The sequence below is a fragment of the Mirounga leonina genome, unplaced genomic scaffold (assembly GCF_011800145.1).
Source record: "Mirounga leonina isolate KUSES-001 unplaced genomic scaffold, KU_Mleo_1.0 Mir_165, whole genome shotgun sequence".
NCBI lineage: Eukaryota > Metazoa > Chordata > Mammalia > Carnivora > Phocidae > Mirounga > Mirounga leonina.
This window is the reverse complement of record NW_023270415.1, coordinates 80,860,004-80,884,471: the sequence shown is the minus strand read 5'-3', so window position 1 is coordinate 80,884,471 and position 24,468 is coordinate 80,860,004. Positions and strand designations below refer to the sequence as shown.

The 24,468-nt window shown below is 58.8% G+C and overlaps 1 protein-coding gene across 13 annotated transcripts in view; it reads left to right on the top strand.

Annotated features, from left to right (window-relative positions):
* Positions 1-24,468, top strand: part of TSNARE1 (t-SNARE domain containing 1) — a 163,606-nt gene that overhangs the window by 21,732 nt on the left and 117,406 nt on the right. For 11 of the 13 annotated variants that reach the window (XR_004680595.1, XM_035012034.1, XM_035012033.1 and 8 more), the window contains exons 2-4: positions 15,443-15,568; positions 22,313-22,462; positions 23,439-23,933. Coding sequence is in view for 12 of the 13 variants with exons in the window: in XM_035012034.1 (XP_034867925.1) it covers positions 15,443-15,568; positions 22,313-22,462; positions 23,439-23,933 (771 nt within the window). In the remaining variant the exon portion in view is untranslated. Of the gene's footprint in view, positions 1-13,659; positions 13,845-15,442; positions 15,569-22,312; positions 22,463-23,438; positions 23,934-24,468 lie in introns of those variants that run through there. The other 2 variants (XM_035012031.1, XM_035012030.1) reach the window with 2 other exon arrangements.

Here is a 24,468-nt window from a genome sequence, read left to right as displayed (position 1 = left end):
GCTGCTGACGCCTGTGGGGACCCCGGGGTGGGGCGCCCTGCTGCTGACCTTGGTGTTGCTTCCCTTTGTCTGTGGCCCCTCTTCCATCTGGCCACAGTGCCCTGGGGGTGTCGAGAGGCCCTTGGGGGACAAGGGCATTCAGGGTTGAACGGGCCTGTGGCGCACTGGTCTATCCCTGAGAACCGAATTAGGAAACGCGGGGTTAGGGCTCACCGTGTGCCCCAGCCAGGCTCAAGTGGTGACTGACTCCGGGGTCAGCCGGGACGCCTCCTGGGCCAGGCTGTGGCTGGCTGGGGTGACGTGTCCCAGTGAGCTGGGTTGGCGCTTTAGTCTTCTCTCCCAAGAAGCAGAGCTGAACAAGGTGGGGTGGGCCCACTTGCAGAGGCTTGTGGGGCAGGAGCAGGGACCGGATGTGTCTGTCACCCGTGCGGACACGGGGCAGCTCCCAGGGCACAAGTGGGGCTGGGTGCAGTGTTGGAGTGCCAAGGGCCCGCCGGCCGCAGATGTCCCTGAGCGCTTGCTGCGTGCCTGCCGCTCCAGCCCGGGGGACACATGGGTGACTGAGGCGGGCAACACGCTGGCCCGGAGAGTGCTGCCTGCCGGCCTGCATGCACTGCCACCCCCACCCCGCGAGTCTGTCCCGTCTTCCCGATCATCGCACCCTCGTGCACAGCCCGTGTTTGCTTGGTGAAGTGAGGTATCCGGTTTATTTCTCTTGATTATTAGAAGTGACGTGTCCCTGGCAGAGAACTTGGGAAGCCCGGGGGCTCACACTCCCGGGTGCTGGGTCCTGAGTGCAGTTCACCCGCCCATGGCCTCCTCTGCTCTGCCCGTCAGCCACAGTGCTTGGAGCGGTTTTGTGACCGCTTTGGCGTGTCCTTTATGCACCCTGCAGGCCACCCAGTTACCGTGTACGGGTCAGTGTTGGCGCACTCAGCCTTGTGCAGCTGTCACCTCGCGGTGGCTCCGGGACATCTTCATCACTCGGCTAGAACCCCGGCCCGCAGCAGTCTCCCCCTACTCCTACCTCTTATCCACCTGGCAGCCCCTACTTTGTGCCCTGTCCGCGTAGATGCGTCTGTTCTGGACATTTTGTGCAAATGGAATCAGCTGCGCGTGGCCCTCCGTGGTGGCTCATCTGTCTGAGCGGCATTCACGGCTGGTCTCGGGGTGTCTCCCAGGGTGACACTCAGCAGGTTAATCTGTTCCCTCCAGTCTTTTGTCTGCACATGGGCAGAGTTTTGAGTGTGATGGAGCTAAGGTGCCCCGGCATGCACAGACCTCACGGGTTCAGTTTGGTGACTTTTGGTGGCCGTGTTCACCCGGGAAACCGCCACCGCCACCCACATTGAACATCGGGTCCCCCAGGAGGTCCCCGGTGCCCCTTCCAGCCACTGCACCCCCTTCTGAATCCCAGCACCAGATGTGAGTGTAGCCTGTTCTAGGATTTCATCTGTGTGGTGTCATACAATGCGAACTCTTTGTGGTCCGGCTTCCTGTGCATGACACGATGTCCCTGTGTGTGTCGCTGCAGGCCCAGCGGCCCTTCGGGGCATGGACGGGCCGGGGTTTGTCCCTTCTCCTGTTGGGGCGTGTTTGGGCTGTTTTCATGTTGGGAGGTGATGACCGGGTGCGGGGGTGTCTTTACGCAAAGCCGCGCAGTAGGTCTCCCTGGTGGCGGCTCCTGCAGGCGGGACCTGCACTCTGCCCGCGCCTCGGGGTGACTCTCTGATGGGAGCACTTCCGGCCTCATTGTTCTCTTTAATGTTGTTTCTGAGTATTTCTCCCGCAGCTAAACATATACTTTTAACGCTATTAAAAGTCATGATGTAATATTCTGCCTTAGGTACCTAATGTGATACATGTAATTCTTCATCATCAGTTACTTCGGTTGTTTCTGGCCTTTGTTTTATATTTTGTAATGTTTCTGAGTATTTCCTGTCTGACTGGCTGGAGCACAAGCAGGGTGCGGGGTGCGGTCCTGCTGCCAGCCATCTGCAGTGGGCGTGTGCAGCTTGGTGCTGGGAGCGCTGCCCCGCATCCCCCGCTGCGCACGGGGCGCCCCCTGTGGTTGCTCACGGGGCGTTTCTCGTGCGGGCAGGCTGTGCACATTTCTTCCTTGCAGTATCTGCATCGTCCTTGCTTATTTACGTTACCTTTGAACGTGGTTAGACATCAGTTTGTGGAAGTGCTTTGTATACAGACGATAGCAGTCTTTGTCCTGTTTGTGGTGATTGTTTCTATGGTGTTGGTTGTCTTCTAATTCTGCTGTTGCATTTTCATTTACAGAAGTTTTTTTTTTTTTTAATTTAATATGCTGCCAAATGTATTTCCTTGTGTGTTTATGTGTAACATTGCTTTTGTATTTGGGAGATGTTTTCTTTCGGGTTGCTTTACTGTTTTATTTCTAATTTATTTTTAAAGTCTTCAGCCCTTTAGTCCATCTGGATTGTTTTTGTTTAGATGGTGAGCTGAGGAACTGGCATGGTGTTTTTTCAGCGGCTCATAGGTCTGTCTGAGCACTGGGTCCTGGAAGGCCGCGGGTGGGACAGGGTCAGGTTCTGGGAGGACAGGCTCCTTCCTTGGTGCCTGTGTGAGCTCAGTGAGTCTCCCTCCCCCCTCCATGCACCAGGTCCTTGCTGAGGGCCTGTGGCTTGGGCCAGACCCCTGCAGTGGCTGCGTGGTGAACTCACTGAAGTGCACTTCTCCTTGACCCCCGTCTTCGGCTGCACTCCTGCCCAGCCCAGGTCCTGACAGGGCGACCCAAAGCTGCTGCTTCCCAAAGGGAGGTGGGCTTTCTGCCGTGGTTGTCGGGGGTGGGTTTGTACAGTCTCCGTTTGCACCGGAAGCTCGTTGGCCCCATGGCTGTGGCCCTGGGGGTCCCTGCGTCTGGCAGGCCCCCTAGTCCTTGACTTGTCCCTTCACCCTGTACTTTCTCCAGGGCCAGCCTTGGGGTTCTCAGGGCTCCCTGTGCAGGAGAACAGGAGTTCCTTGTGGCCCCAGCGGTGAGCACGCCCTGATCTCTCTCCCACTCACTCTTGGGCGGCCCTGCTGGAGACCGAGTGTGCCCCACTGGGGGAGGAGTGGCTCTGTGGTGGCTCCAGGGCTGGTCAGAGGCAGACTGGGGACTCTGACTTGGTGGCACCTGCAGTCTCCTAACACCCTGTCCTATAAAGGGGAGCAGGTCACAAGCCTCCCGTTGGGGGGGCGTCCCTTCCTCCTCCCTTCCAGGTCCCTCCAGTTCAGCAGCTGGGAGACCGCCTGTGTCCTCCCGGGGCCCCTGGATGTGGAGTCCACTGTGGGTGCCCAGGAGCCCCAAGAGGTGTATTGCAGCATGTGGAACAGGGCCTGGTGCATGGTGGCCCTGGGCGTGTTGTCCGCTGACAGCGCCACTCTGGTGGGGGCCACACAGTACAGAGCCGTGGAGGCTTGGTGTTCCCGAATCCGGGCCTTGTCTTTCCACCCGGGCTGCTGCCTCCCTGGGGGAAGGGGGCCAGGAGCTCCCGGGTGTTGGGGCACCTGCCTGGTGTCTGTCCTGCATGTTCTGTCTGGCGTGGATTTGTGGGCTACAATCGGGTGGTGGTTGTGAGCAACAGACACCTTCCCAGCCCCCCCGAGGGCAGGGTGCTGAGGCCCTGACTGGTTCCCCTTGCCATCTGGCCTCCCCCTGCCCCACCCGTGCATCTTTCCCATTTCATAGTGTTTTCATTTGAAAGCATTCTTGAGGGACCTGCGGGTCATGGATTTCCCACTTCTGAAGTGATGTGCTTAGAAGCCGCGTCCCAGGTGAATGGGCGGTAGTAGTCTTTTAACATTTCCCTGGATTTGGAGCTAAAACCCCTCCTTTGCTGCACTCAGCGGCGTTCACTGCAGACTAGATTGGCTCTGTCTGGTGTTTCATCTTACCGGGTTTCATTCTGCTGCCTGTGTGCTAACTCCTCCCTTCCTCCCTGTCATCTGTCTCTGCCTGCTGGGGTCACAGCGCCTGCTGGGGTCACAGTGCCCGCTGGGCTCCAAGGGCCCTGGGCTCAGCCTGGGTTGTCCATCTCTGAAGGCCCGGCCGGTGGGGCCCGGGCGGGGTCCTTGGCCCTGCCCACCCCGACTCCGCCCTGGCCCCGCCCCTGCCCCCCTGCCCCGCCCCTGCCCCCTCTGCCCCGCCCATGCCCTCCTCAGCCCCGCCCATGCCCCCTCTGCCCCGCCCATGCCCTCCTCAGCCCCGCCCTCCTCAGCCCCACCCTTCTCGGCCCCCCATCTTGACTCCGACCTGGCTCCCCCTCCCAAGCCCCGCCCACCTGACCCCACCCGGGCCCCGCCCTTCTCACTCCAACACATCTGGGGGGCCCCCCACACCCTCCTCGGCCCGCCCACCTCGACCCCGCCCCGCCCTCCCCATCCCCACCCTCCTCGGCCCCGCCTCTGGCCCTGCCCTCCTTGGCCCCCTCCCCCCCTCGGCCCCACCCTCCTCGGCCGACCACCTCGACCCCGCCCCGCCCTCCTCGGCCCCGCCTCTGGCCCTGCCCTCCTCGGCCTCACCGCACCTCCCCTTGCCTGGCCGGCAGAAGGGGCTGGTGGTGTGGCGACCTCGCAGTGCACCCGGGCCAGCACTCCTCTGCTGCGTGGTGGTCTCGGGGTCTCCTGCTGTCAAAGTTCCCGCCTGTCACCAGCCCGGGCTCCTGCAGCAGGTCCTGGGGGCCCGTGGCTGAAGGACAGCCCTGGCAGGAGCTCTGAAGCCCGCCCTGGTCTCCTCCTGGAGGGCGGCGGTGACTGGCTTGTCTTCACGCTGTCCTGGTGTCTTGGGCCAGTTGGGGGTCGGGTGGGGTTTTGGGGGGAGTCCAGGTTGTCACTGCAATCCCCCTGCCTCCCTCCTGGGTGGGGTGTTTGCCCCACCTCCTATTTGTGTGAAGCCTGGCCGGGCCGGGCGTTGGGCTCCCAGGGCCCTTAAGTCGGGGTGCTGCCCTGTGACGGGGGCTGTGGCGGCCCGAGCAGCCCCCGTGGTCCCGGCTGGGTCTGGGCCTTGCGGCCACTTCAAAGACCAGAACATGCTCCTCCCAGGGAGCCAGTCCTGGGGGCCTGCCCTCCCCTCTCTTTTCTCCCCATGGTGCCGTGGCCAGGGGAAGGAGGGAAATGTCAGGAAGAAGGTGGGAGTCCGAGTGGCCAGGCGGCCTGAAGGAGCAGAGGAGGGGAGAAGAGCAGGGAGAAACCAGATGCAGGGGTGGGGGCTGAGCCCCGACAAGCCCACAAGACAAGCTGACTAGCCTTGGCGAGTGTCCCTGTGACAGCAGAGAGCGGGGAAGTGGCTGGAGTACTTACTCCAGTTAGAGGACGTTCTGAGGCCTTTGCAGGGAGCCCGTGTGGTCCCCGAGCATCCCTGGGGGGCTGGGCCATGGGCAGCGCCTGCTCTCAGAGGCCCGGATGAGGAGAGGGTCGGGTGTCCGTCACGTGGGTGGTCTTTCCTTTTGCAGCGTTGGGATGTTGCATCCTGCCTAGGAGGCTTCCCTGCACACGGTTACAGGAGCCCAACTTTTAATTTCCTCAGACCCTTTGATCTTGGACCGAGAAGCCATGATCCATTTGGAACATGTTCTTTTATTGTGGTGGGCCTGGACCCCTTTGTCATCCGCCACGGCTGACCAGATGTCCCAGCACCGCTTGTTAGACGAGCCTGCTTTGATTTGAGTTGCCCCATTTATTACATCCTGGGGTCTGTTTTCAGACTTTCTCATTCCACTGGTTTATGTTTTCACGCACAGAGTTTTAGTTATAGAAGTTTTCTGGCGTTTACTGAGGTAGACTTTCCATGCCCTGAAGTTCGCCCTTTGGAAATGGACAGTTCGGCGGTTTTTGGTCTGTTCACAGTTGTGTGTCCACCATCACTCTCTAATTCCAGAAGATTTCTGTCAGCCTGAAAGAAACCACACCCCCCCGAGCGGTCTGTCTCCCCCTGAGCGGTCCGACTGCAGACCCCTCTGCCCCCAGCCTCTGGCAAGCACCTGTGTGCTTTCTGTTCACATGGATTTGCTTCTTCTGGGCAGTCCTGCAAGGTGGACTCACATATGTGTAGTTTCTGTGTGGGATCCCTTTGGTCAGTGGGCTGTGCTCTGGACCCATGGTGTCGCAGCCTGCACCAGCGCTTCCTTCTCTGGGACATCGCAGGTCTGGGGAGAGGGGTCCTTCCAGGGGGTCTGTTTGCTCTTGTCCAGGATATCGTTTGTCCTGTGGCTTTCCCGTGGGAACTCCCCGTCAGGCTGCTGAGCTCTGGAAGGAGGCTTGTTGGTGTTTTGGTCAGGGTGGAGAATGGACGTCTTCATGAGGTTGGGTGGTCCTGTCCGAGAGCCAGGCATGTCTTTCCGTGGGGGCAGATCTGCCTTTCTTCCCTGGAGCATTCTGAAGTTTCCCGTGAGCGATGCTTCCTGTGTCCGTTCACGTGCGTGGAAATGTGTTCCCAGGTGCTCAGACTTCGTTGTTGCCGTCGCAGACGGGGTTTCTCTGCCGGCCCGGCGTCTTGCTGGGCGTGTGCGTGCGCAGAGGCTGCTGCTCTCTGTACGTGAGCTTCTTTGCCCACACTCGAACTCGCGACTCGGGTTTGGCGAGTGTGCCGTTGTGCCCGTGACAAAGAGGGACCGTCGCTTCCAGCTGTCTGTCGTCTCGTGATGACCCCTGCTGTCCAGCTGCCCTGGCCGGTGCCCCCGGAGTGGAGTTGGGTGGTGCCGGGTGTGGAGGTGCCCATGCCCCCCCGGACCTTTTTGCTAACGGGTATTTACTTCGTCATTTCCAGAACGTTCTCCAGTGCTTGCGTCAGGAATGTGGTTGGCGTCTGTGGGGAGCTCGTAAGCCTTTCCCTTTGGTCCGTTAGGTGGTCTGGTCTGTTTGGCTAGTGGATTTCCTCATGTTGAATATGCTTTGCATTCCTGGGAAAATAAGCAACTGGGGTTCTGAATTTTGTTCTTTGGGATTCTATTTGGTGCTTTTGCATCAGGGCAAAAGTGGTTCGCCATTTGTGTTTGGACTGTGTTTATCAGGTTTTGGGACCGATTTTCTACACGCTTCATTAAAAAGCATCAGGAAGCCTCCCCTCATCGTCAGCCCCCTGGAATAATTGACGGAGCATTGGAAATGTGGCGGGATCCCCCGCACAGCCGTCTGGCCCTGGTGTCGTTGTGGGTGGCTTTACGATAACTGCTTCTATTTCTTCTCTCCAAACTCGTCTGTTCAGGCTGCCTCTGATGGGTCACTTTTCGGTAAACTTCACTTCCTAAGATATAGCCCCTTTCAACGGGGTTTTACAACTGATTTGCATAGAGATTTGCAAGTGGGGCCTTAGGCTCCCTCAACCTTTGTTCTGGTTCAGGGATGATTCTTCCCTTTGAATTTTCCATGTTGCACAGGCGTGCTTCCTCCCTCTTTTCCTGAGTGCGTTAGCTACCGGCTGTCTCCTTCGTTAGTATTATTTTAGAAAACGAGATCTTGCTTTATTAGGTCTGCTGTTTTTCTATCTTCCACCTCATTAATACTCTTTTATTTATATTGTTTCTTTTGTTCGGTTACCTTTGGTTTATTATATTGTTTTTCTTAAACGGCTTTTTTAAGCATAGGTGTATTAATTAGAGTATCTTGGGCTGTGAATGACAGGAAATGAAACTGAGCTCGCGGGAGGGGGGATCCGGGGATGAGGCGGGTCTCAGAGATGGCTGTGTTCCCGCACGGTCGCTTTGGCGTGGCCTCCCCAGCGTGAGAGCTGCTTTGGGCTCACAGGGGCTGTGGTCACAGACGGTGCGGCTGCGGCCGCTCCCAACCGAGGGCACGCAGGCGACGGCCACACAAGCAGTCATCGTTCCCGGCGCGCCGCCCTCTGCGCTCGGCGGGCGTTCGGTAAGCAGCTCTCAGAAGATGGGGCTATGTGCCCCTAAACCTTTCAGCTGAGGAATCAGTTTGCTTTCACCTTTTGTCACGAAACGTTTAGTGTTATGAAGTTCCTCTGATCACTGCTTTAAATGTATCTTATTGATGTTCTTATGCAGTGTTTTCACTGTTCGGGTTTTTTTTTAGAAATTTCTTAATTTTAGTTTTTTCTTTTTTCTTTTTTTCTCTAAGAGCGTTTAATAGATTCTGTTTAAAATGGGAGGGACTTCTTGGTTTTAGGAAGCACATAAAACATGTCCGTGCCAACGCCGGAGCCCACATCCCCGCAGTCTCGAGCGCCCGACCACAGACACGGGGCATCTTCGCTCACTTCCGTGCACCTCACTTTCTGTTCGTGATGCTTTCAGTTCTTGGTATACAGATCCTGTACCTTTCGTACAGATTTACTTCTAGGATTTAAAAAAATCTCCAGTGAGTTTTAATTTTATTTTTAACTTAATATTTTTGGACGTGATAATTCTAGATTTAAAGAAGAGTCACCAGATTAACAGACATCCTGCGTGCACCACAGCACCCTTCCCCGCAGTGGCTCTTCCTTCCGTGTGTCCACGTGTGCGTGCACACACACGTTTCCTTCTGGACGGCTTGACCGTGAGCCGCAGCTGCGATCCTCCCTCGTCCTTGGCTACATGGTGTCTTACACGTGCACGGTGTGGCGATCACAGTTGGGAAAGTCCCGCAGATGCGACACTCGTCTAAGGGTCGTGTTCGTATTCACGGGGCAGAGCTTGTGAGCGGCTGTGTGGGGGCAAAGCTGGGCAGTCATGAACGTCACACACACACAGCCGTGTGCGCAGTGCTGTGTGCATGCACATGTCCGTGTCTGGACTGTGAGAACGGAATTCACACAGGCGACTCCAAGCTCCCGCCGGGCAGAGGTGATGCCGGGGCGGGGGAGGGGCTCGTGGTCCGGCAGGGGGACCCGCGTGAGGTGGACCTGAGACTGGTGCCTGCTGCCGAGATTGCGCCGGGGAAGGGTGGGCGGGAGCAGCTGCCGCGACGGTGGGTTGGCGGGTCTGCTCCTAGATCCTGCCTGTGTCTGTGATTTGGAAGAAGTCACTTTCTCTCTGTGAGTTCAGTTTTCTCATCTTAAAAATCGGGGTTTGATTAGATCCGGGAGTCCCCGGCACAGGTGACTCCACTGCTCCCATGAACCCACGACCGCCGTCTGTCCTCCTCCGAGGCCCCCGCGACCACACACACGTCCCAGACGTCTTCCACGTGACAGTCCCGTCTTGCTGCCAGGTGTGAGCGGACTTGGTGCCGGATCTGTTGGGTAGCCTGGTCTTGCGATGTCGAGGCCTTCATCCAGGGTCTCTGGGCTGGTTTGGCTTTCGAGCACCCATGCGGGCACGTTGGTGTGGCTGAAGCATGTTGGTGGGCCCGTGGGCAGCAGCCCGTGGAGGGAAGAGTGGGTCCAGATGGCGACAGTCCCCCCTGACGGCTCTTGCAGGGGCTGACTCATGGTGTCCGCCTGGCCCTCCGATCATCAGGCAGCCTGGGCGGCTTAGCATCCACCTGGAGCAGTGTGGGTGGGACCGGGCATCTCTGTTGGCTCCAGCCTTGCCCTCCCTGGGGGCAGCGCCGTGGTCTCTAAGCAACACAGCCTGGGCCTCCTGGGCTTGGCAGCTGGGCCCCAGGTGGAGCAGCATGCAGGGTGGTGCGGGCTGCAGGTGTCCTCTCCGCGGGTTTCCTCGGTGGGACCTCGCGTGTGACCAGGTGAGCGGATGGTGGTTCTCAGCAGGGGGATCCGGGTGGTGGTGGTGGGGGGACAGCCAGCTTTCCTTCTGGAGCGCCGTGCTCTTTTCCGAGCCCGCCTCCCCCCGCCGACGCTCCGCACACGGAGGGTGTCGAGGAGCGCCAGGGCCTGTTTGCTGCTCTGTGTGTCACGCACTTTTCTGGGTATGGCCTGCGTCATGTCACACTGCTCCGAACCTGCTCGGCTTGCTCTGGTTCAGGGGGTGGAGACAGAAAGGACAGGGAGCTGCAGAGCAGCAGAATAACCCCGTGATCGGGGCTGTGGCCTGGCAGCGTGGCCAGAGGAGGACGGGATGGAGGGTGGGTGGGGACCCCGTGAGGTCTTACCTCGAAAGCCGGATTAAGCAGGGTTGTGGCTGTGCAGGGCTGGGGAGGAAGGGCAGGGGAGGGAGAGCAGGGTGAGCCCCGGGGCTGGTGCGGGGCAGAGAGGAGGGGGGACTCGGGTGAAGGACAGCACCCCAGGCCAGAGCACAGGCCTGAGGGCCAGGTCCCCAGGGCTGCCGGCAGGACGAGGTCTGGGTGGGACTGAGGCAGGGCGCTCGGGATGGAGGTCCCCATGATGGTGCGTCATCCCTCCTCGTCTGTCCCCAGCTGGAGCACGAGGCCCCCGAGGGCAGATGGCCCAGTGTGATGCTCATTTTGCTGTGTCCCCTTCACAGTGCAGGTCAGGTCCACTGAATGAAGACCCTCTGATCCCCCGAGGGCTGGGCAGTGCCCGTGTTACAGATGTGGAAACGGACCCCACCTGGGAAGGACCTGTTTTCCATCTTTGGGGTCCCCTTCAGCTGGAGGGGAGCAGGGCCTGTTCTAGGGCACCCTAGTCTAGAAAATACTGTTCCATGTCTGCTTCTAGGAAGGTCAGCGTCGTCTCGGGAGTTCACTGCCCCTGAGAGCCCCAGGCTGATGGACGAAAGCTGCAGGCAGGGTTGTGTCCCGCTTGGGAGCCCGTCCGGGGCAGAACCTGCCCTGTCTTAGCCCTGGCCCTGGCGCCCAGGTCATTGGACCCCAGCCTGGAGCTGTATCCGGGTGCTCCCTCCTGACCGGGGTCCAGAGGCGTCCCACTGTCAGTCTGTCCCTCCTCCTGGGCCTAGGGCCTTTGTCCTGGGGGCAGGGCTGCGTTGCTGGGGCGTTCCCTGGCATGTCCGCTTCCTCTGCTGCCCTCAGAGCAGGATTTGGGCAGTGCAGGGACGGATGGCTCCCTTTAGGCTGCTGGGGGGTGGGGAAGGGGAGGTGGCCGGGGAAGAGCCCAGCGCCAGCCCGGGGCCACAAGGCCGGAGGAGGCTGGCAGCCTGGCTCAAGGAAGACGCTTGGTGGGAGGCTGCCTAGGGAGCTGACCTTGTTCCCGTGGCCTCCGTCCCACAGCTCTGAGGGCGTCCCGGGCCGTTCCTGGGCCCTGCAGCCCGTCAGCATCCACCCAGCCCTCCGGCCTGGCCCTGCTGCAGCTTCCGCCCACCCAGGCCACGGGGGCTGCCACGGCCTTTGTGCAGCTGTGGGTGGGTGAGCAGGAGCAGCGTGGAGGAAGCTGCCGGCATGGCTGGGGCACAGGGCACCTGGGGGGCCTGGCTGTGTGCCCGCGGCCCCTCGCCGTCTGCCTGTGGCGGGGGCACTGCTGGGTTCCAGGCCCCCAGGGGCTCGGGCGCAGAGCAGCGGGCAGAGGGCAGGTGCTGGGGTTCCGTGTTTCTGGCCCTAAGGCTGGGCCTCTTTGTGGCTCTGGTACTGGGGCAGCCTCCACCTCCCGGTCTGCTGAGCAAACACCGGCAATATGTGCTCTGGGCACAGCAAAATGAGACTATAAGTCAGACGAGGTGGCAGGCTGCGGGTCTTTTCTCTCTCCTGCCTCGGTAGACCCGCCGTTTGTTGCCCTTTGCTTGCTGGGACACAGCTGAGGGCAGGCCCCCCGGCCTGCTTCTGCCCCGCGGCCCCTCTGCCCCTTTTCTGCTGCCCTGCCTGCACTGGGTGCGTGGAGAGCTCTTGGGCTGGGAGAGTCCCAGCCTCTGTCACTTCCTCTAGTCGGCCCGGGCACTCTGTGTGCTCCCATCTTCCCAGAGCCGCCCCTGCGCCTCTCCCTTCAAGCCCAGTTGGCTTGGATCCCGCTGGGCTGCTTCCTCGGGGGGCTGCCAGGCCCGCCCAGTCTGGGGTCTAGCCGTGCCCCCCGGGTCCCTGCGCCCTCCTGGTGGAGCCCTCGTCACAGGACATTCTGGCTGGCTCCCAACCAACGTTCACGTCCCCGAGGCCGGGACCAGGCCCACCTTGTTCACATTGGATGCAGTGCCCAGTGCGCTGTGGGCCCCCAGGGTGTATCTGCGGAGGTGTGCCTAGGCCTCCCGGGTGCCTGCCTGGGCTCCTGGTAGCCCCCCAGGACAACACGGTGACTCTGGGGCCGCGTCCAGACATCTGAGGAGAGTGCTGGGTCCCTGCCCGGGTCGTCCGCTCAAGGCAGACACCCCCGCAGCCTGTCCACCCTACTCTTGTTTCCAGACTTCTCTTTCTGGATGATGATCTGATTGGAATCTTACAAGTGAAGCTTTGTATCTTAAGATGATACCTGTCTAAAGTTTGGAGAATGAATGAGCCCTACGAGGTTGTTTGAGACAGAAGAGTTGTCCCTTCTTCCTCTCCCCAGAGTTAGCTACTTCTGACCCTACAGATCTCTGGATAGCGGGTCTCTGCTCTCGATAATGTGCTCCGTCATGCTGCTGTGTGGTTTTCAATGGTTAGGCATGATTTATCGACTTGCAAGCTGATGGACGTGTGCTTTCAAGCCTGTGCTTGCACACACACCCGCTCGAGCACACAGGCACGAACATTCATGCAAACACGTGCTCGAGCACACACGAATACACGCACACACATGCTTGAACACGTGCACGCTTGAGCATACGTACATGCTGGAGCACACGTGCACGCTGGAACACGCACGTGCGCACTCTAGCACACATGAACACCCATGCACATACAGGTTTGAGCGTACATGCACGCACATGCACACACATGCACACACATGCACACACACGGTCCCTCCCTTCCCCAGTGCTGCTCTGGGCTGCATCCTACCGTGGGCAGGTAGATGAGGCCTTTCCTAAGCGCAGTTGCTGCTGGGGCTGAACCTCGAGGTGAACCGGGATCGGCCTCATTTCCTGCTCACCGTGTTTCCCTGGAGCCTGGTTGTGTCTAGATGCCACAGTCTTCCCTCTCTCCCCGAGGAAGTCTCTCTGGAACCTTCTGTTGCCCCGTCAGCTGGTTACCTTCCTGGCCCCAGCACAGCATCGGCCCCAGGCCTCCCTCCCTCCCCCTCCCCGCCCCCCGCCCCCCGCCCCGGGATCCTTCACCTTGCTTCTGCCACAGGTGGTCGTGCCTGCCTCTTTTCCTACATTATCCCTGCCGGATGGGAAGGACAGGGAAGGGCCCGATCCCTGCCTGGAAGTGCCTTCTGTGCCGCTTGGGGCCACCATGGTTTCGGGTTTTGTCTTTGTGGCCCGTGTGCCCCGCGTGCCCCGCAGGGCAGGCCCCTCTGGCCATGCTGCATGGCACTCTGCTCAGTGGCCTCGAGTTCTGGGTCACTCATCCCCTTCCCTGGATGGCCTCTGCCCCCACGATTGCTGTCCCTCGGATGTGGGGGCACGGTTGGTCCTGGCTTCCGCACCTGTTCGTCTTTCCTTCGGCTTCCTCGGTGGCATCCCCCACGCCACCCGAGCACCCTTCCACTGAGCTCTGCACCTCTTGCCCGCTGTGTGTTCTCTGGGCGCCGACAGTGGCCTGTTGGGTGTTGGGGCAGGGCCTCCTGGCTCTGAGGATGGTGGCGAGGGGCCAGGTGACCTGGATTCACTCTCAGAGAGGCCATGCAGTGAGATCACGGGCACTGCCCTGCCAGATCCCAAGCTCTTCTCTGCCGGCCGCCAGCTGCATGGCCTTGGGTGCCTTACTGCTCGTGCCTCAGTGTCCTCGTCTGCCACGTGAGGCAACAGTGGGGTCTCCTTCCAGGTCTTCGTGAGGACGGCGTGGAGCCTGTGTAAGGCGTGCAGGGAAGCGTGGGCGCGTGCCGGGGCTCTGGGTGCCCGCTCTGCACTTAACACTTCATGCTGTTCTTCCCGGTGCTGCTTCCTCCACGTTGTGTCCGCATGAGGCCTGGGCTCCGTCTTCCACATCCGACGTGTTCCCAGGTGCTGGTGAGCATGCAGGTGTCCCACTTCTGCGCAGAGACCTGCTCTCCTCCAGGCTGGCGGCACCCCTGCCTCCTCGCTCCTTACCAGCTGTTTCTGCCCCTCCCCGGGCTGCCCATCTCCCCCGGGAGCATCCAGAAAGCAAAGGGAGGTCCAGCGGCGGCCTGGGTGGGTGGTGGGGAATCAAGGCCTGGGACCCGTGGTAAGGAAAACCATGTGCTTTCCCCAGAGTCTGCAGACCCTGGGTCCCTGCCAGGGGTCCCTGGGGCCCCGCAGACAGCTTCCCTGTGTGGGACCCGATTCTGTCGTTCGCTTGGACCAGGGTCGCATCACAGCAGACTCTGGAAGCAGGTGTGGGAACCAGCGTGTCCCTTGAGCCGCCAAGAGTCCGTCGCTATGGCTCTTCTCGCTGAACTGTTTTGTTTGGGAAAACGCAGCTCTGTTTCATAAAGATATTTATTTAATAGGTAGCGGTTTTCCTGTTACTTTCTTAAAAACTTCGTTTTAATTTGTCATGCAGTAAATACTGGCGGATGTAATCCACATAAGCCAAGGCTTGTTGGGGTTCTGGGGAACTCCTAGCGGCAGAGGGGCTGGGCCGGCCCAGGCAGCGCCGGAGTGGAGCGTGGCCGGGCAGCCTGCTCTGCGGGCCCCCGCTGACCCCGGGAACGTGGGCCTGCTTCTCGCCACCCATGAGCTCACCTGGGTCACCATCCTGCCCTCTCACTTAGGCTTCTGCACGGCCGAGTCGTGGCTGCGGAGTGCAGGGAGCCCAGCCCGGCCTTTTGGGAGCGCTGCGTGAGCCGTGCTGGCATCCCTAGCATGTGGCCGATCAGGCAGACGCTGGGCAAGTCTCTGCCTGCTCTCAGCGGCTCCTTTGCAGACACCCGAAAACCGATGACCCTGGAGGGCCCCAGGGGGCACTTGTCAGGCTGGCGAGGTCCCCACTGCCATCCTGGAGCCGTGGTTCCCCCGCGGAGCAGATCGGGCGGGCGGGATGCCGAGCTACTCCCGGCCAGTGTCATGCTCGGTGCTGAGACAGGTGGTGGTGTTCTGAGTGCCGCCGTCAGTGTGTGTCACCCGCTCTGCACGGCCTGCCTGGGGGCAGGTTCTCTCATTACCCTGGCTTTGCAGATGAGGCCGGTGAAGGTCAGTATCTCATCCAAGCTCCATTGGGACCAAGTGTCAAGGTGGTTTCAGCCCCGGCAGCCTGCCCCCAGCCCTCCTGCCATCTTGTGTGGCTCAGAAGGACTGAGCTGGAGCTAGAGAGGGGCAGGTGGCTCAAGCCCCTGGGGTTGCAGCTTGGCAGGGGTGGGCTCATGCAGGGGAGAGCACAGGGCACTGGGGCTCTGGTTGGGGCCACTGCAGTGTTTGAGGGGTTATTCCCAGTGCCTGTCCCAGAGGGTACCTTGAAGGGGCTCAGTGGGGCCACTGCCCTGGGGCTGGGAGGAACCCGGCTGAGCTGAGGTGTGGGCATGGGGCCGCCTGGGGTGAGGGTGAAGTGGAGCCAGGCTGGCGGGCGGGGTGGGCAGGGGCCCGAGTGCACCCCGAATCTGAGCACTAACTCCTCTCCTCCCTCCCGACCTGGTTTTTGTCTCCTCCAGCTCTGTGGGAAGGCAGTGGCCCTGGTGTCTGTAAGAAGATGTCCTACGGATCCATCGCTGGCAGTGGTGGCCCGGGGAGCCATGGCCCTTTTGGGGGACCCTCCAGGCAAGGCTATCAGCCCCTAGGTAATGATAGTGGCTCGCAGTGCTGGTGGGGTGGCGGGGCGTGGCCGTAGGTGGGTCTCTGCTGTCGTGATGGTAGCGGGGGTAGGTGGGTTCTGTGTGACCAGTGTTGCCTGCGGCCAGGGGTCAGCGACCCTGGCCTTCGCCGGGGCGGGGTGGTTGGTGTTGGACGGGGTCAGCACCAAGGGAGACTTCACTGGGAGAGGCTGCCCTGCCGAGGGGGCTGACCTGATGTGTGCGGTCATTCTGGCGCCACACTGGCCCTCAGCAGGTGCACCGAGCTGGTCTGGAGGTGCCTGGGGGCTTGGCCCGTGGCAGAGCGGATGGATGGTCTGGCCTGGTCTTCCTGATGACAGTGCGGGGTAGGCGTTATTTTTGCAAATACAGAGGAGGAAACTGAGGCAGGGCGGGGTCGGGAATGCTGCGCAGCTGGTACAGGGCAGAGCAGGGATCCCCTTCAAGCACTTCTAAGTCACCTCCCTTTCCCAGCCCTCGCCCTGAGGGCTGTGTTCCGGGCTTCCTTGCTGTTCGGCCGGGTCTTGCTGACGGGCTGTGTCCCCACACCGGACCTTGCTGGCTGTGCGTGTCTCAGAACTTTGTTTATGGAACCGTAGGATTTATCTTAGCTGCCGTTTGCTGGTTTGGTTCCCGAGTCCCTGATGCTGCAGGTCCCTGTTCCCTTCTGTTTCCCTGCTCCGTGGCTGTGTGGCGCCCGTCCTGGTCCATGTGTGAGGGCCAGGGAGCGTGTCTGTCACCCAGCAGCACGGCGGGCTGTTGGCACTGTCTGGGCTGCCCTTGGTGCCCCGGCCTCGTCAGCTGAGTGGGGGCCGGTGGTGGATGGTGAGCGGTTGCAGTCTGAGGGCAGGCCTGGTCTCTGGGTTTTCATTTACATTTCTCTGGTGACCGATGGGATGGACCCATTTCTCCTCCCGCGGACTCTCTTTATTTTTTTCTAGGCTTTGCCATCTTCTTACTGACTTGCAGGGTTTCCTTATGTATTCTGGAAGTGAAACCCTTGTCTTCTTGCCCTGTGCATCTTCGTCCAGTCGGGGCCTGCTTTTCGGTGTGGCACCTGCCTGCTGGGGAGCGCGCGTTCTTGGCGAGCTGAGTTCTCCATCGTGGCTCTCGCTTGAGCGCGCCAGTCCCTCCTGCCTGGTTTGCATTTCTGACTAGTGTGATGAATCCTATCATGAGATGATCCTGGCGCCACGTTTACTCTCCTCTGAAGCTGATATGACTGTTGTCCGTCTGTAAGTCTTCTGTCACCATTACCGGGGTTTGATCTTTGTTTATGGGGCAGGGCGCAGGGAGGGCTGAGAGCTGCCCCGTATTTCTCTCTCTGAACCACACGTTGTCCTGGGACTGTTTATTGAAAGTGCCGTCCCCTTCCTACAGACCCGCAGAACCAGAGTGCTGTGATAAGTGATGTTTCCGTGTAGCTTCTCTTGGTCAGTTTTTCCCTTCCTGTGCAAAATTCCGCCTTAATTTTCAGTTACCATTTTTGATGTTTTTCACGGTAAGTTGCTCTGCTTGCTTTGCCTCAGAAATGTCTTGGGTGTTCTTGGCCCTTTGTTCACAACACACCTTTTAGAATCCCCTTGTCAGGCTTGGAGTTTCGGCTGCAGGTTCATGCATCCGCTGCATGAATGTGGTGAGAACTGGCATCTTTACCATTGGTGGGCTCCCAGCCCGTGAGCACATGTGTCTTTCTGTTTCTCCGATCTTCTTTCATGTTTTTCAGTAAAGTTTTATAAGTTTCATTACCAAGATCTTACACATCTTTTATTAAGGTTGTTTTAACAAAAAAAAACCCACGTTTTTTGCTACTAGAAGAGATACCATTCTGAGTATTACACTTTCCAAATCTTTGTGGCGGGTACACGTAAGCAACAATGGGTTTTTTAAAAAAGGAAGAGTCCAGAGATTTTATTTAATTTTTAAATGCTTTATTTTTAAACTTCCTAAATACGAACAATTTTAAACACAGAAAAGTAGACACAATGACGTACTGAGCCCAGTGCTGCCCAGTCCACCTCCTCAGGAGTCCGCTGTGGCCGGCCCAGCCCCTTGTGACCTCGGGCTGCTGCTGTGTCATTTGGCGGTGAGTCCCAGACACAGCATGCCTCCCGCGTGGACACGTCCCCATACCTCTGCAAGGAGCGAATGTGCGCAACCAGAGAGCCTCTAGAGTGCCGGGTCAGGTGCCCCCTGGCACCTCTGACGCCGTGGGGGCTCCGCGCGCGTGCGTTGCCATTGATTGACAGGCCTTTCAAGTCTCTCTGAAGCTCGGGATTCTCCTCCATTGTTTGGTTTGTTTGTTTTTCTCTCGAAGTTTATTTCTGGAAGGAACCATGTTTTTCCTGGGAAGTGTGATTGATTTTTGTTCACTGACTTTATATTTTGCTAAACTCCTTCTATTGACTGTAATAATTTGTGGAATCTTACGTTTTTTTGTTTGGATGGTATCATTTGTAAATAGCGACATTTTTTTTCTCTTTTTCCCTAATGCGTCCATTCTTCTTCTCACCTTCCTGAGCTGGTTGGAGCCTCTATGATGCTGGTTGACATGGTGCTTATATTCCACGTGAATTTTTGGAAGAATAGGACTACACGTTCCTTAAGTGTGTCTGGGATTTTGCTATAAAACTGGGCCTCGTGTTTCCTTCGTGGAGCGCTTTTTGACTAGCAGTTCACTTCTCCAGTTGTAAAAACTATCCAGGTTCTCTATTTCTTCTTGGGTCAGTTTTGCTCAATTGTGTTTTCTGAGACATATGTCTCCTTCACTTAAATGTTCGAATTTGTTGAAATAAAGTGTAGACGGTAGTTGCTGGTTGTCAGTGGGGCAGCACTGTGGTGTGTTGGAGGGCCTGGTGGGGTCTGCCTGCCCTGCTCTGCCCCTGCCCAGCCATGGGCTGTCATGAAGGCTGAGGGCTGCTCAAGGTCTACCATTGTGGTGGCTGCTGTTTTATTAATGGTCACCATATCTGCATCACATCCTCTTTTTTATTTCTAATAGGGCTTAATTGTATTTCTCCTATTTTCTTTTTTTTATAATCAGTATTGACTGAGGCTTGGCAATTTTGTAAGTCTCCCCGAAGAACTGATTTCTGACTTTCTTGATACCTTCTACTGTATGATTGATCTCCACTCATACTTTTTCATTTCTTCCTTCTCTATTGGAGTTGATGCTGTTTTATTTTTCTAACTCCTAAGTTGGATGTTTACGTCCTTCCTTTTTAGTTTTTATTCTTTTGTAGTAAAAACACTTGAGATTATCAGTGTCCAAATGGTCACTGCATTAGTTGAGTGACAGACATTCAGAAGAGAGCAGTGTTTTTATTTTTTTATTATTTTTATTTTTATTTTTTTTAAAGATCCACTTATTTATTAGAGAGAGCGAGAATGAGCGAGAGAGAGCACATGAGAGGGGGGAGGGTTAGAGGGAGAAGCAGGCTCCTCGGTGAGCTGGGAGCCCCATGCAGGACTCAGTCCAGGGACTCCAGGATCATGACCTGAGCCGAAGGCAGTCTGAGCCAACTGAGCCACCCAGGCGCCCGAGAGCAGTGTTTTTAAAGTAAAATTCAGTTGTGTTTTCTTTTTTTATTTTTTTTAAAGATTTTATTTATTTATTTGAGAGAGAGAATGAGAGAGAGAGAGCATGAGAGGGAAGAGGGTCAGAGGGAGAAGCAGACTCCCTGCCGAGCAGGGAGCCTGATGCGGGACTCGATCCAGGGACTCCAGGATCATGACCTGAGCCGAAGGCAGTCACTTAACCAACTGAGCCACCCAGGCGCCCCAATTCAGTTGTGTTTTCTTATTTCCATTTTGATTTCTTATTTGACTCAGGAATTTTTATTTTTAATTTTTAATTTTTTAATGATTTTTTCCCTTCAGGATTTATTTAGAACCGTAGTTCATGGTTTCCAAATATATGTATTTTTTTTTAGTTCTCTTAAAACTGATATCTAGTTAATTGCATTTTTGTCGGGAAAGGACCTACATTGTCCTGATTTGCTGACCGTTGTTGAGGCCTGGTGCTGCTGGTTCCTCACTCTTTCCTCTGCGGGGTGATGCGGGAAGGCTCCCGGGGAGGGGCTGCCCCCTGGGCGGGACTTTGGAGCCGGGCGGGGACCCCCATCTGTGCAGGAGAGGCCACCACCACCTGGGACCTGCTGTGCCCCGAGCACTGTGGGGTTCATGCACCCTGTAGGTAATTATGCGGAGCTTAGGGTGATCTCTTTGTGGTAGAATTGCAGCAAAAACACAGCAAAAAGCCAACTGGCAGGTTATTAATACATAAAGAACTCACATAAATCAAAGGAAAACCTAAAAATCTTCTACAAAGGGACCAGCCCTGTGAAGAGGTAGGAAATGCGGCTGAGTCTCACCACCGCCCCGAGAGACAGACTTGAAGGGGGCAGAGTGCCCACACTGCTGGGCCACGGCGGAGCTGGCTCGCTCCGGAGGCGAGGGCGCGGCTGCTCCCGGACCCCGCCGCCTTCCCACTCCTGGCCCGGCCCTGCCTCTTCCTGGACTGCTAGGACGGCATCGAGATGCGGGCAGGGGCACTGGCTGTGGCATGGTCGTGGACGGAGAATGCAGGAGCGCCGTCACCACCTCGCTGAGGGAGGCGGCTGAGATGTGGGCATCAGCTTGAGTTGTCGAAGGTCGCTGGGGGGCCTCCGCACGTGTCCGGATGTGGTGACAGGTGTGCTGAATGAAGTAAAGCAAAGTCATGTCCAGAGTCTTCTAATTGTGCCAGACCCCCAACCCCGTGGTCACAGCGTTCACCTCCAGGTGCTGTAATTGCAAACGATCTTTATCATTTCTTTGTATTTGTCTGCATTTGAACTTTTCCCTGTAACTGTGTATATTTTAAATCAGAAAATTGTCTCAGGCCCCCCTCAAAGTTCAAGGGTCGTGTGATTCTGGAGGGTGAACCAGACCGGCCCCTCCACAGGCGTCTGGACCACGTGGAGTAACCAGGAGGAGGTGGGCAGGGCCTGGACTTCCATGACCAGGTGCCAGCATGGGGAGGGCATCAGGTGGTGATGTGGGCGGTGACATGGGCTGCCAGCTGGGCCCCTGGCCTCCCTGCTCCTATGGGGGGGTTCTGGGGGCTCTGAAGCAGATGGTGACCCCATTCGCCAGGTACCTGGATCGCTGTGCCTCTTCCTTACACTGGTCTGGGCAAGTGGCCGCAGGGGAGCCTGGCGCAGCTGTCTGCGGGAGGACGTGTCCCACGGGCTCCCCACCAGCCCTTCCGGAAGAGGGAAGGGGAAAGGATTTGCCCTGTGGGGAGATGGTCCCTGTCCTGGAGGCTCATGGTCAGACCCTCAGACCCACAGAGATGCCTGGACTTGGGGCCTCGGCCCTGGCCTCTCTCTCACGTGCTGTGACTGTCCAGGGCCGTGTCTGCCTCCCTGGACACCTAGGAGTGTTCTCGTAGTCTGATTTGGAAACCCACTTTGCTGCAGTTGTCTGCAGCGTGGGAACCTCCATCTCCGAATAAGCCAGCCAGCTGCCCTGCCCTTCCTTCTCCATCCTTCCTGGACGGGGGAGGCTCTGGGAGTGAGGGGGATGGAGCCTCCCACCGAGTCCGGCCGGGAGCCCCGTGGGCCGCCTGTGTGCTTCGGATCCTTGCTGCCTGGAGGCGGAGGATGGCCGAGGGGTCCAAAGGGGATTGCTTGGGCCAGTCCTTCTGTCCAGTCATGCTGGGCTATAGTGTCCCCCCACAGAGGGACGAGAGCATAAGCTGGACAGGTGTCCTTGGCTCTCCCTTCTCTGGGCAGATGCGAGTCCAAGGCCTTTTCCGAGAAGGAGCCACCCTTTCAGGAGCTCGGTGCCGGGACTGGCCCTGGACAGGCCGTGTCCCCTGGGTTTCAGGGCGGCTCTGGGCGTGCTCAGACGGGTCAGCCATCGCCTCCTAGAGCTCGCTCCGTGGAAGCTGCCCTTCCAGAGAGCTCCAGAGCGAACAAAGTCACACAGATGGCCCAGGGCCATGGACTGAAAGGCACATCTTTCAGAGATGGCAAGACGTTTTTACGAGATGTGTCTTAGGGTTGACGAATTCTGGCAAAACGTGTCTAGGACGTGTTTTTGAATAAATGAGAATGATGAGAAAATGAAGTGTCCAGAGGTCCAACCCCGTGCGGGGCCAGTTCGGGGCTGGGTATGGGGAGGAGGCCACACCGGTGCCCAGCACCACTGCTCCTCAGCCCTGCAGCCGAGTGTCAGGAAGGGTGGGTTTTACTTATGTTTTCACTCCCAGTATGCCACGGAACGACATTTTTATAAACAGAATGATGCCATGCTGGGGTGCTGTGGTGATTTCGAATTGTCGTCAACATCCCAAAGTCCTTACTCTCCATTTTTGTTCATCATCTGTCACAGACAGCTAACATCCATCGAAGGCCTGGCCTGGTCTGTGGGCCACACCTGAAGCCCTGCTCTAGGGGATTTCATCTTTGGGGTCACCTTTTAGAATAATCATGGCTTAAAGAAAGGTCTGGAACGTTTAAAGTTCTGAACTCGGTGCTGGTCTTCAGCCCAAGCGGCTATTGCACAGGATGTGTCAGTCTGGGAGGGCTTCTTGGACGAGGTGGGCCCAAGTGGAGCTGCTTGGTGTGGATGCTTGGAGGGCTGAGGGCACCTGCTGTCCCGTGTGGGGCCTTGCTCTGCCATCTGCACCCTGCGCTGCTCTGTGGGCAGGCTGGGTGTAACTGTGATGTTCCTTGCTGTCTGTAGAATGCGCTGAATGTCGGACCGAGTACGGAACCCGCCATTTCCCCTGCCTGTCGCCAGAGAGCAGCCCGCAGGACCCCTGTGTGGGCCAGGACGGGGAAGGTGATCTGGGGTCGGCAGGCATGCCCAGAGGCCCGAGGGCCAGGAAGCGAGGTACTTCCGCTTGGGTGCTGGATCTGGGGGGACCTGGGAAAGGCCACCCTGAGATGCCAAGTGCTGAGGAGGGAGGGCCAGCAGGCGGGAGCCCAGGCATGCTGAGCTGGGGGCAAGCTGCAGCACGGATTCTGGCCTGCACCCTCCCCCCCACTGCCTTCCCCTTCCCTGAGGACGGCAGATGGCAGGGCTGGACCAGTGGCAGGAGGCTGTTGTGTGATGACCAGTGCTTGTCAGGGCCCCGTGGGATCCAGGGAGGAGGCTCAGCCTATGGGACGAGTTCCCGTGGCCCCTTTGCTCCAGAGCCTGGCTTCTCCTTGTAGCGGGAGTGGGTCCCTGGTGTGTGCGTTAGTGTGGGGAGGGCATGTGGGCCTCTGTAGAGGCAGCCTTCCAGTTGACAGGGACCTGGGAGGGCACAGGCGGGGCTGCTGACCTCTGAGTGCTCCCCAGGCTCACACATCCTTCTGCCCTCAGGGGCTCTCAGTGTCGGGGGCTCACTCTCTCCTCGCGTCTGGGAACCCATGGCCTCATGGGGGAGCTGCCTCTTCTGCCCTTACAGGTGGTCCCCCTGCCTCCGGCAGGCACAGGCTGACTGCTGACAAAGCTCCCATGTGGGCAGAGGCCTGAAGACTTGGCACTGTGTGCCTGCCCAGCCCAGGGACCCCTGTGAGCGGAGGAGCAGGAGGCTGTGGGGGCACAGAGGGGCAGAGGATGGAGGCTACGGGCCCGGCCACCTGCCTGCCCTCCTGCTCCTGTCCTCCACGTGCGCTCGGCTGGGCGGGAAGGCTGAGGGCGCCTGTCAGGCAGTCCCAGGGCTAGGACTCGGACCCGGGCCTCTGGATGCCTCGCAGGGAGGGGGCGGTAGCTGGGAGCGGGCAGCGGTGTCCTGAAGCCGAAGCCAGAGACGAGGCCAGCGCCACAGCCACCACCCCCACCGGCCCAGGCCTTCAACACCCACCTTTTGGTGCCTTTCCAGGGCCAGGGGTCACTCCTGAAGGCAGTGGGGCGCCGGGGCCCACCTCGCCGCCCGCTGCTGGCCCGAGGAAGGACTGCGCCCGTGGGGCCCGTGGCCGGCTGGCGGGGCCCAGTGCCACGCGGGCCAAGAAGAGGAAGCCCAACTTCTGCCCACAGGAGACGGAGGTCCTGGTGTCCAAGGTCAGCAAGCACCACCAGCTGCTGTTCGGCCCGGGGCTGCTGAAGGCCGAGCCGGCCCGCAGGTACTGTGTGTGGAGCTGCATTCTGCAGGCCGTGAACGCCCTGGGCTACTGCCGCCGCGACATTGTGGACCTCAAGCACAAGTGGCGGGACCTGCGTGCCGTCGTGCGGCGCAAACTGGGTGACCTGCAGCGTGTGGCCCACGGCCCCGGCGGGCCCCAGGCCCTGGCCCTCACGCCCGTGGAGCAGGCGGTGGCCAAGACCTTCTCCTGCCAGGCCCTGTCCCCCGAGGGCTTCGGCCCGGAGCCGCTCCCAGGTGAGTCCCTTGGCCCAGCTGACGAGCGGGCAGGAAGCAGAGACCCACCGCGGCCGGGCTGCTCCTCAGCCCTCGGCCCCAGGGGCCTCCCGCCATGCCCCCTCCTTGTCCCCGCCGCCAGGGTTGGGGCCGTTTCTGTTCCTTCGCGCACACGCTGGTGTGGCCACGCGGGGACAGCTTTCTAAATATCACAGCCCTGCAGCTGCACTTGCCTCCCCTCTGCTTTGCCCCTGCCCTCTCGCCCCCGGCTGCGGAACGGGGAGCTGGGCGCACACAGACGCGGCTCTCCTCTGAGGGACGTCTGCTTCCTGCCTCTGGACCATGACCTACGGGAAGAAACGCGTTTTCCTGTGCGGTCCCACAGACACACTCACACCTGTTGACACGAGGTTTTCAAGACCATGGTTACTCCATGTTGTCCTCTACGCCCCGACGTTTCTCTCTTTTGCTCTGCCCCATCCCGTACTCCTACCCTGTCCGCTGAGTGAAGCCCACCTGCTGATTTTCTAGTTTTACTACCGGGCCTGCAAAGCTG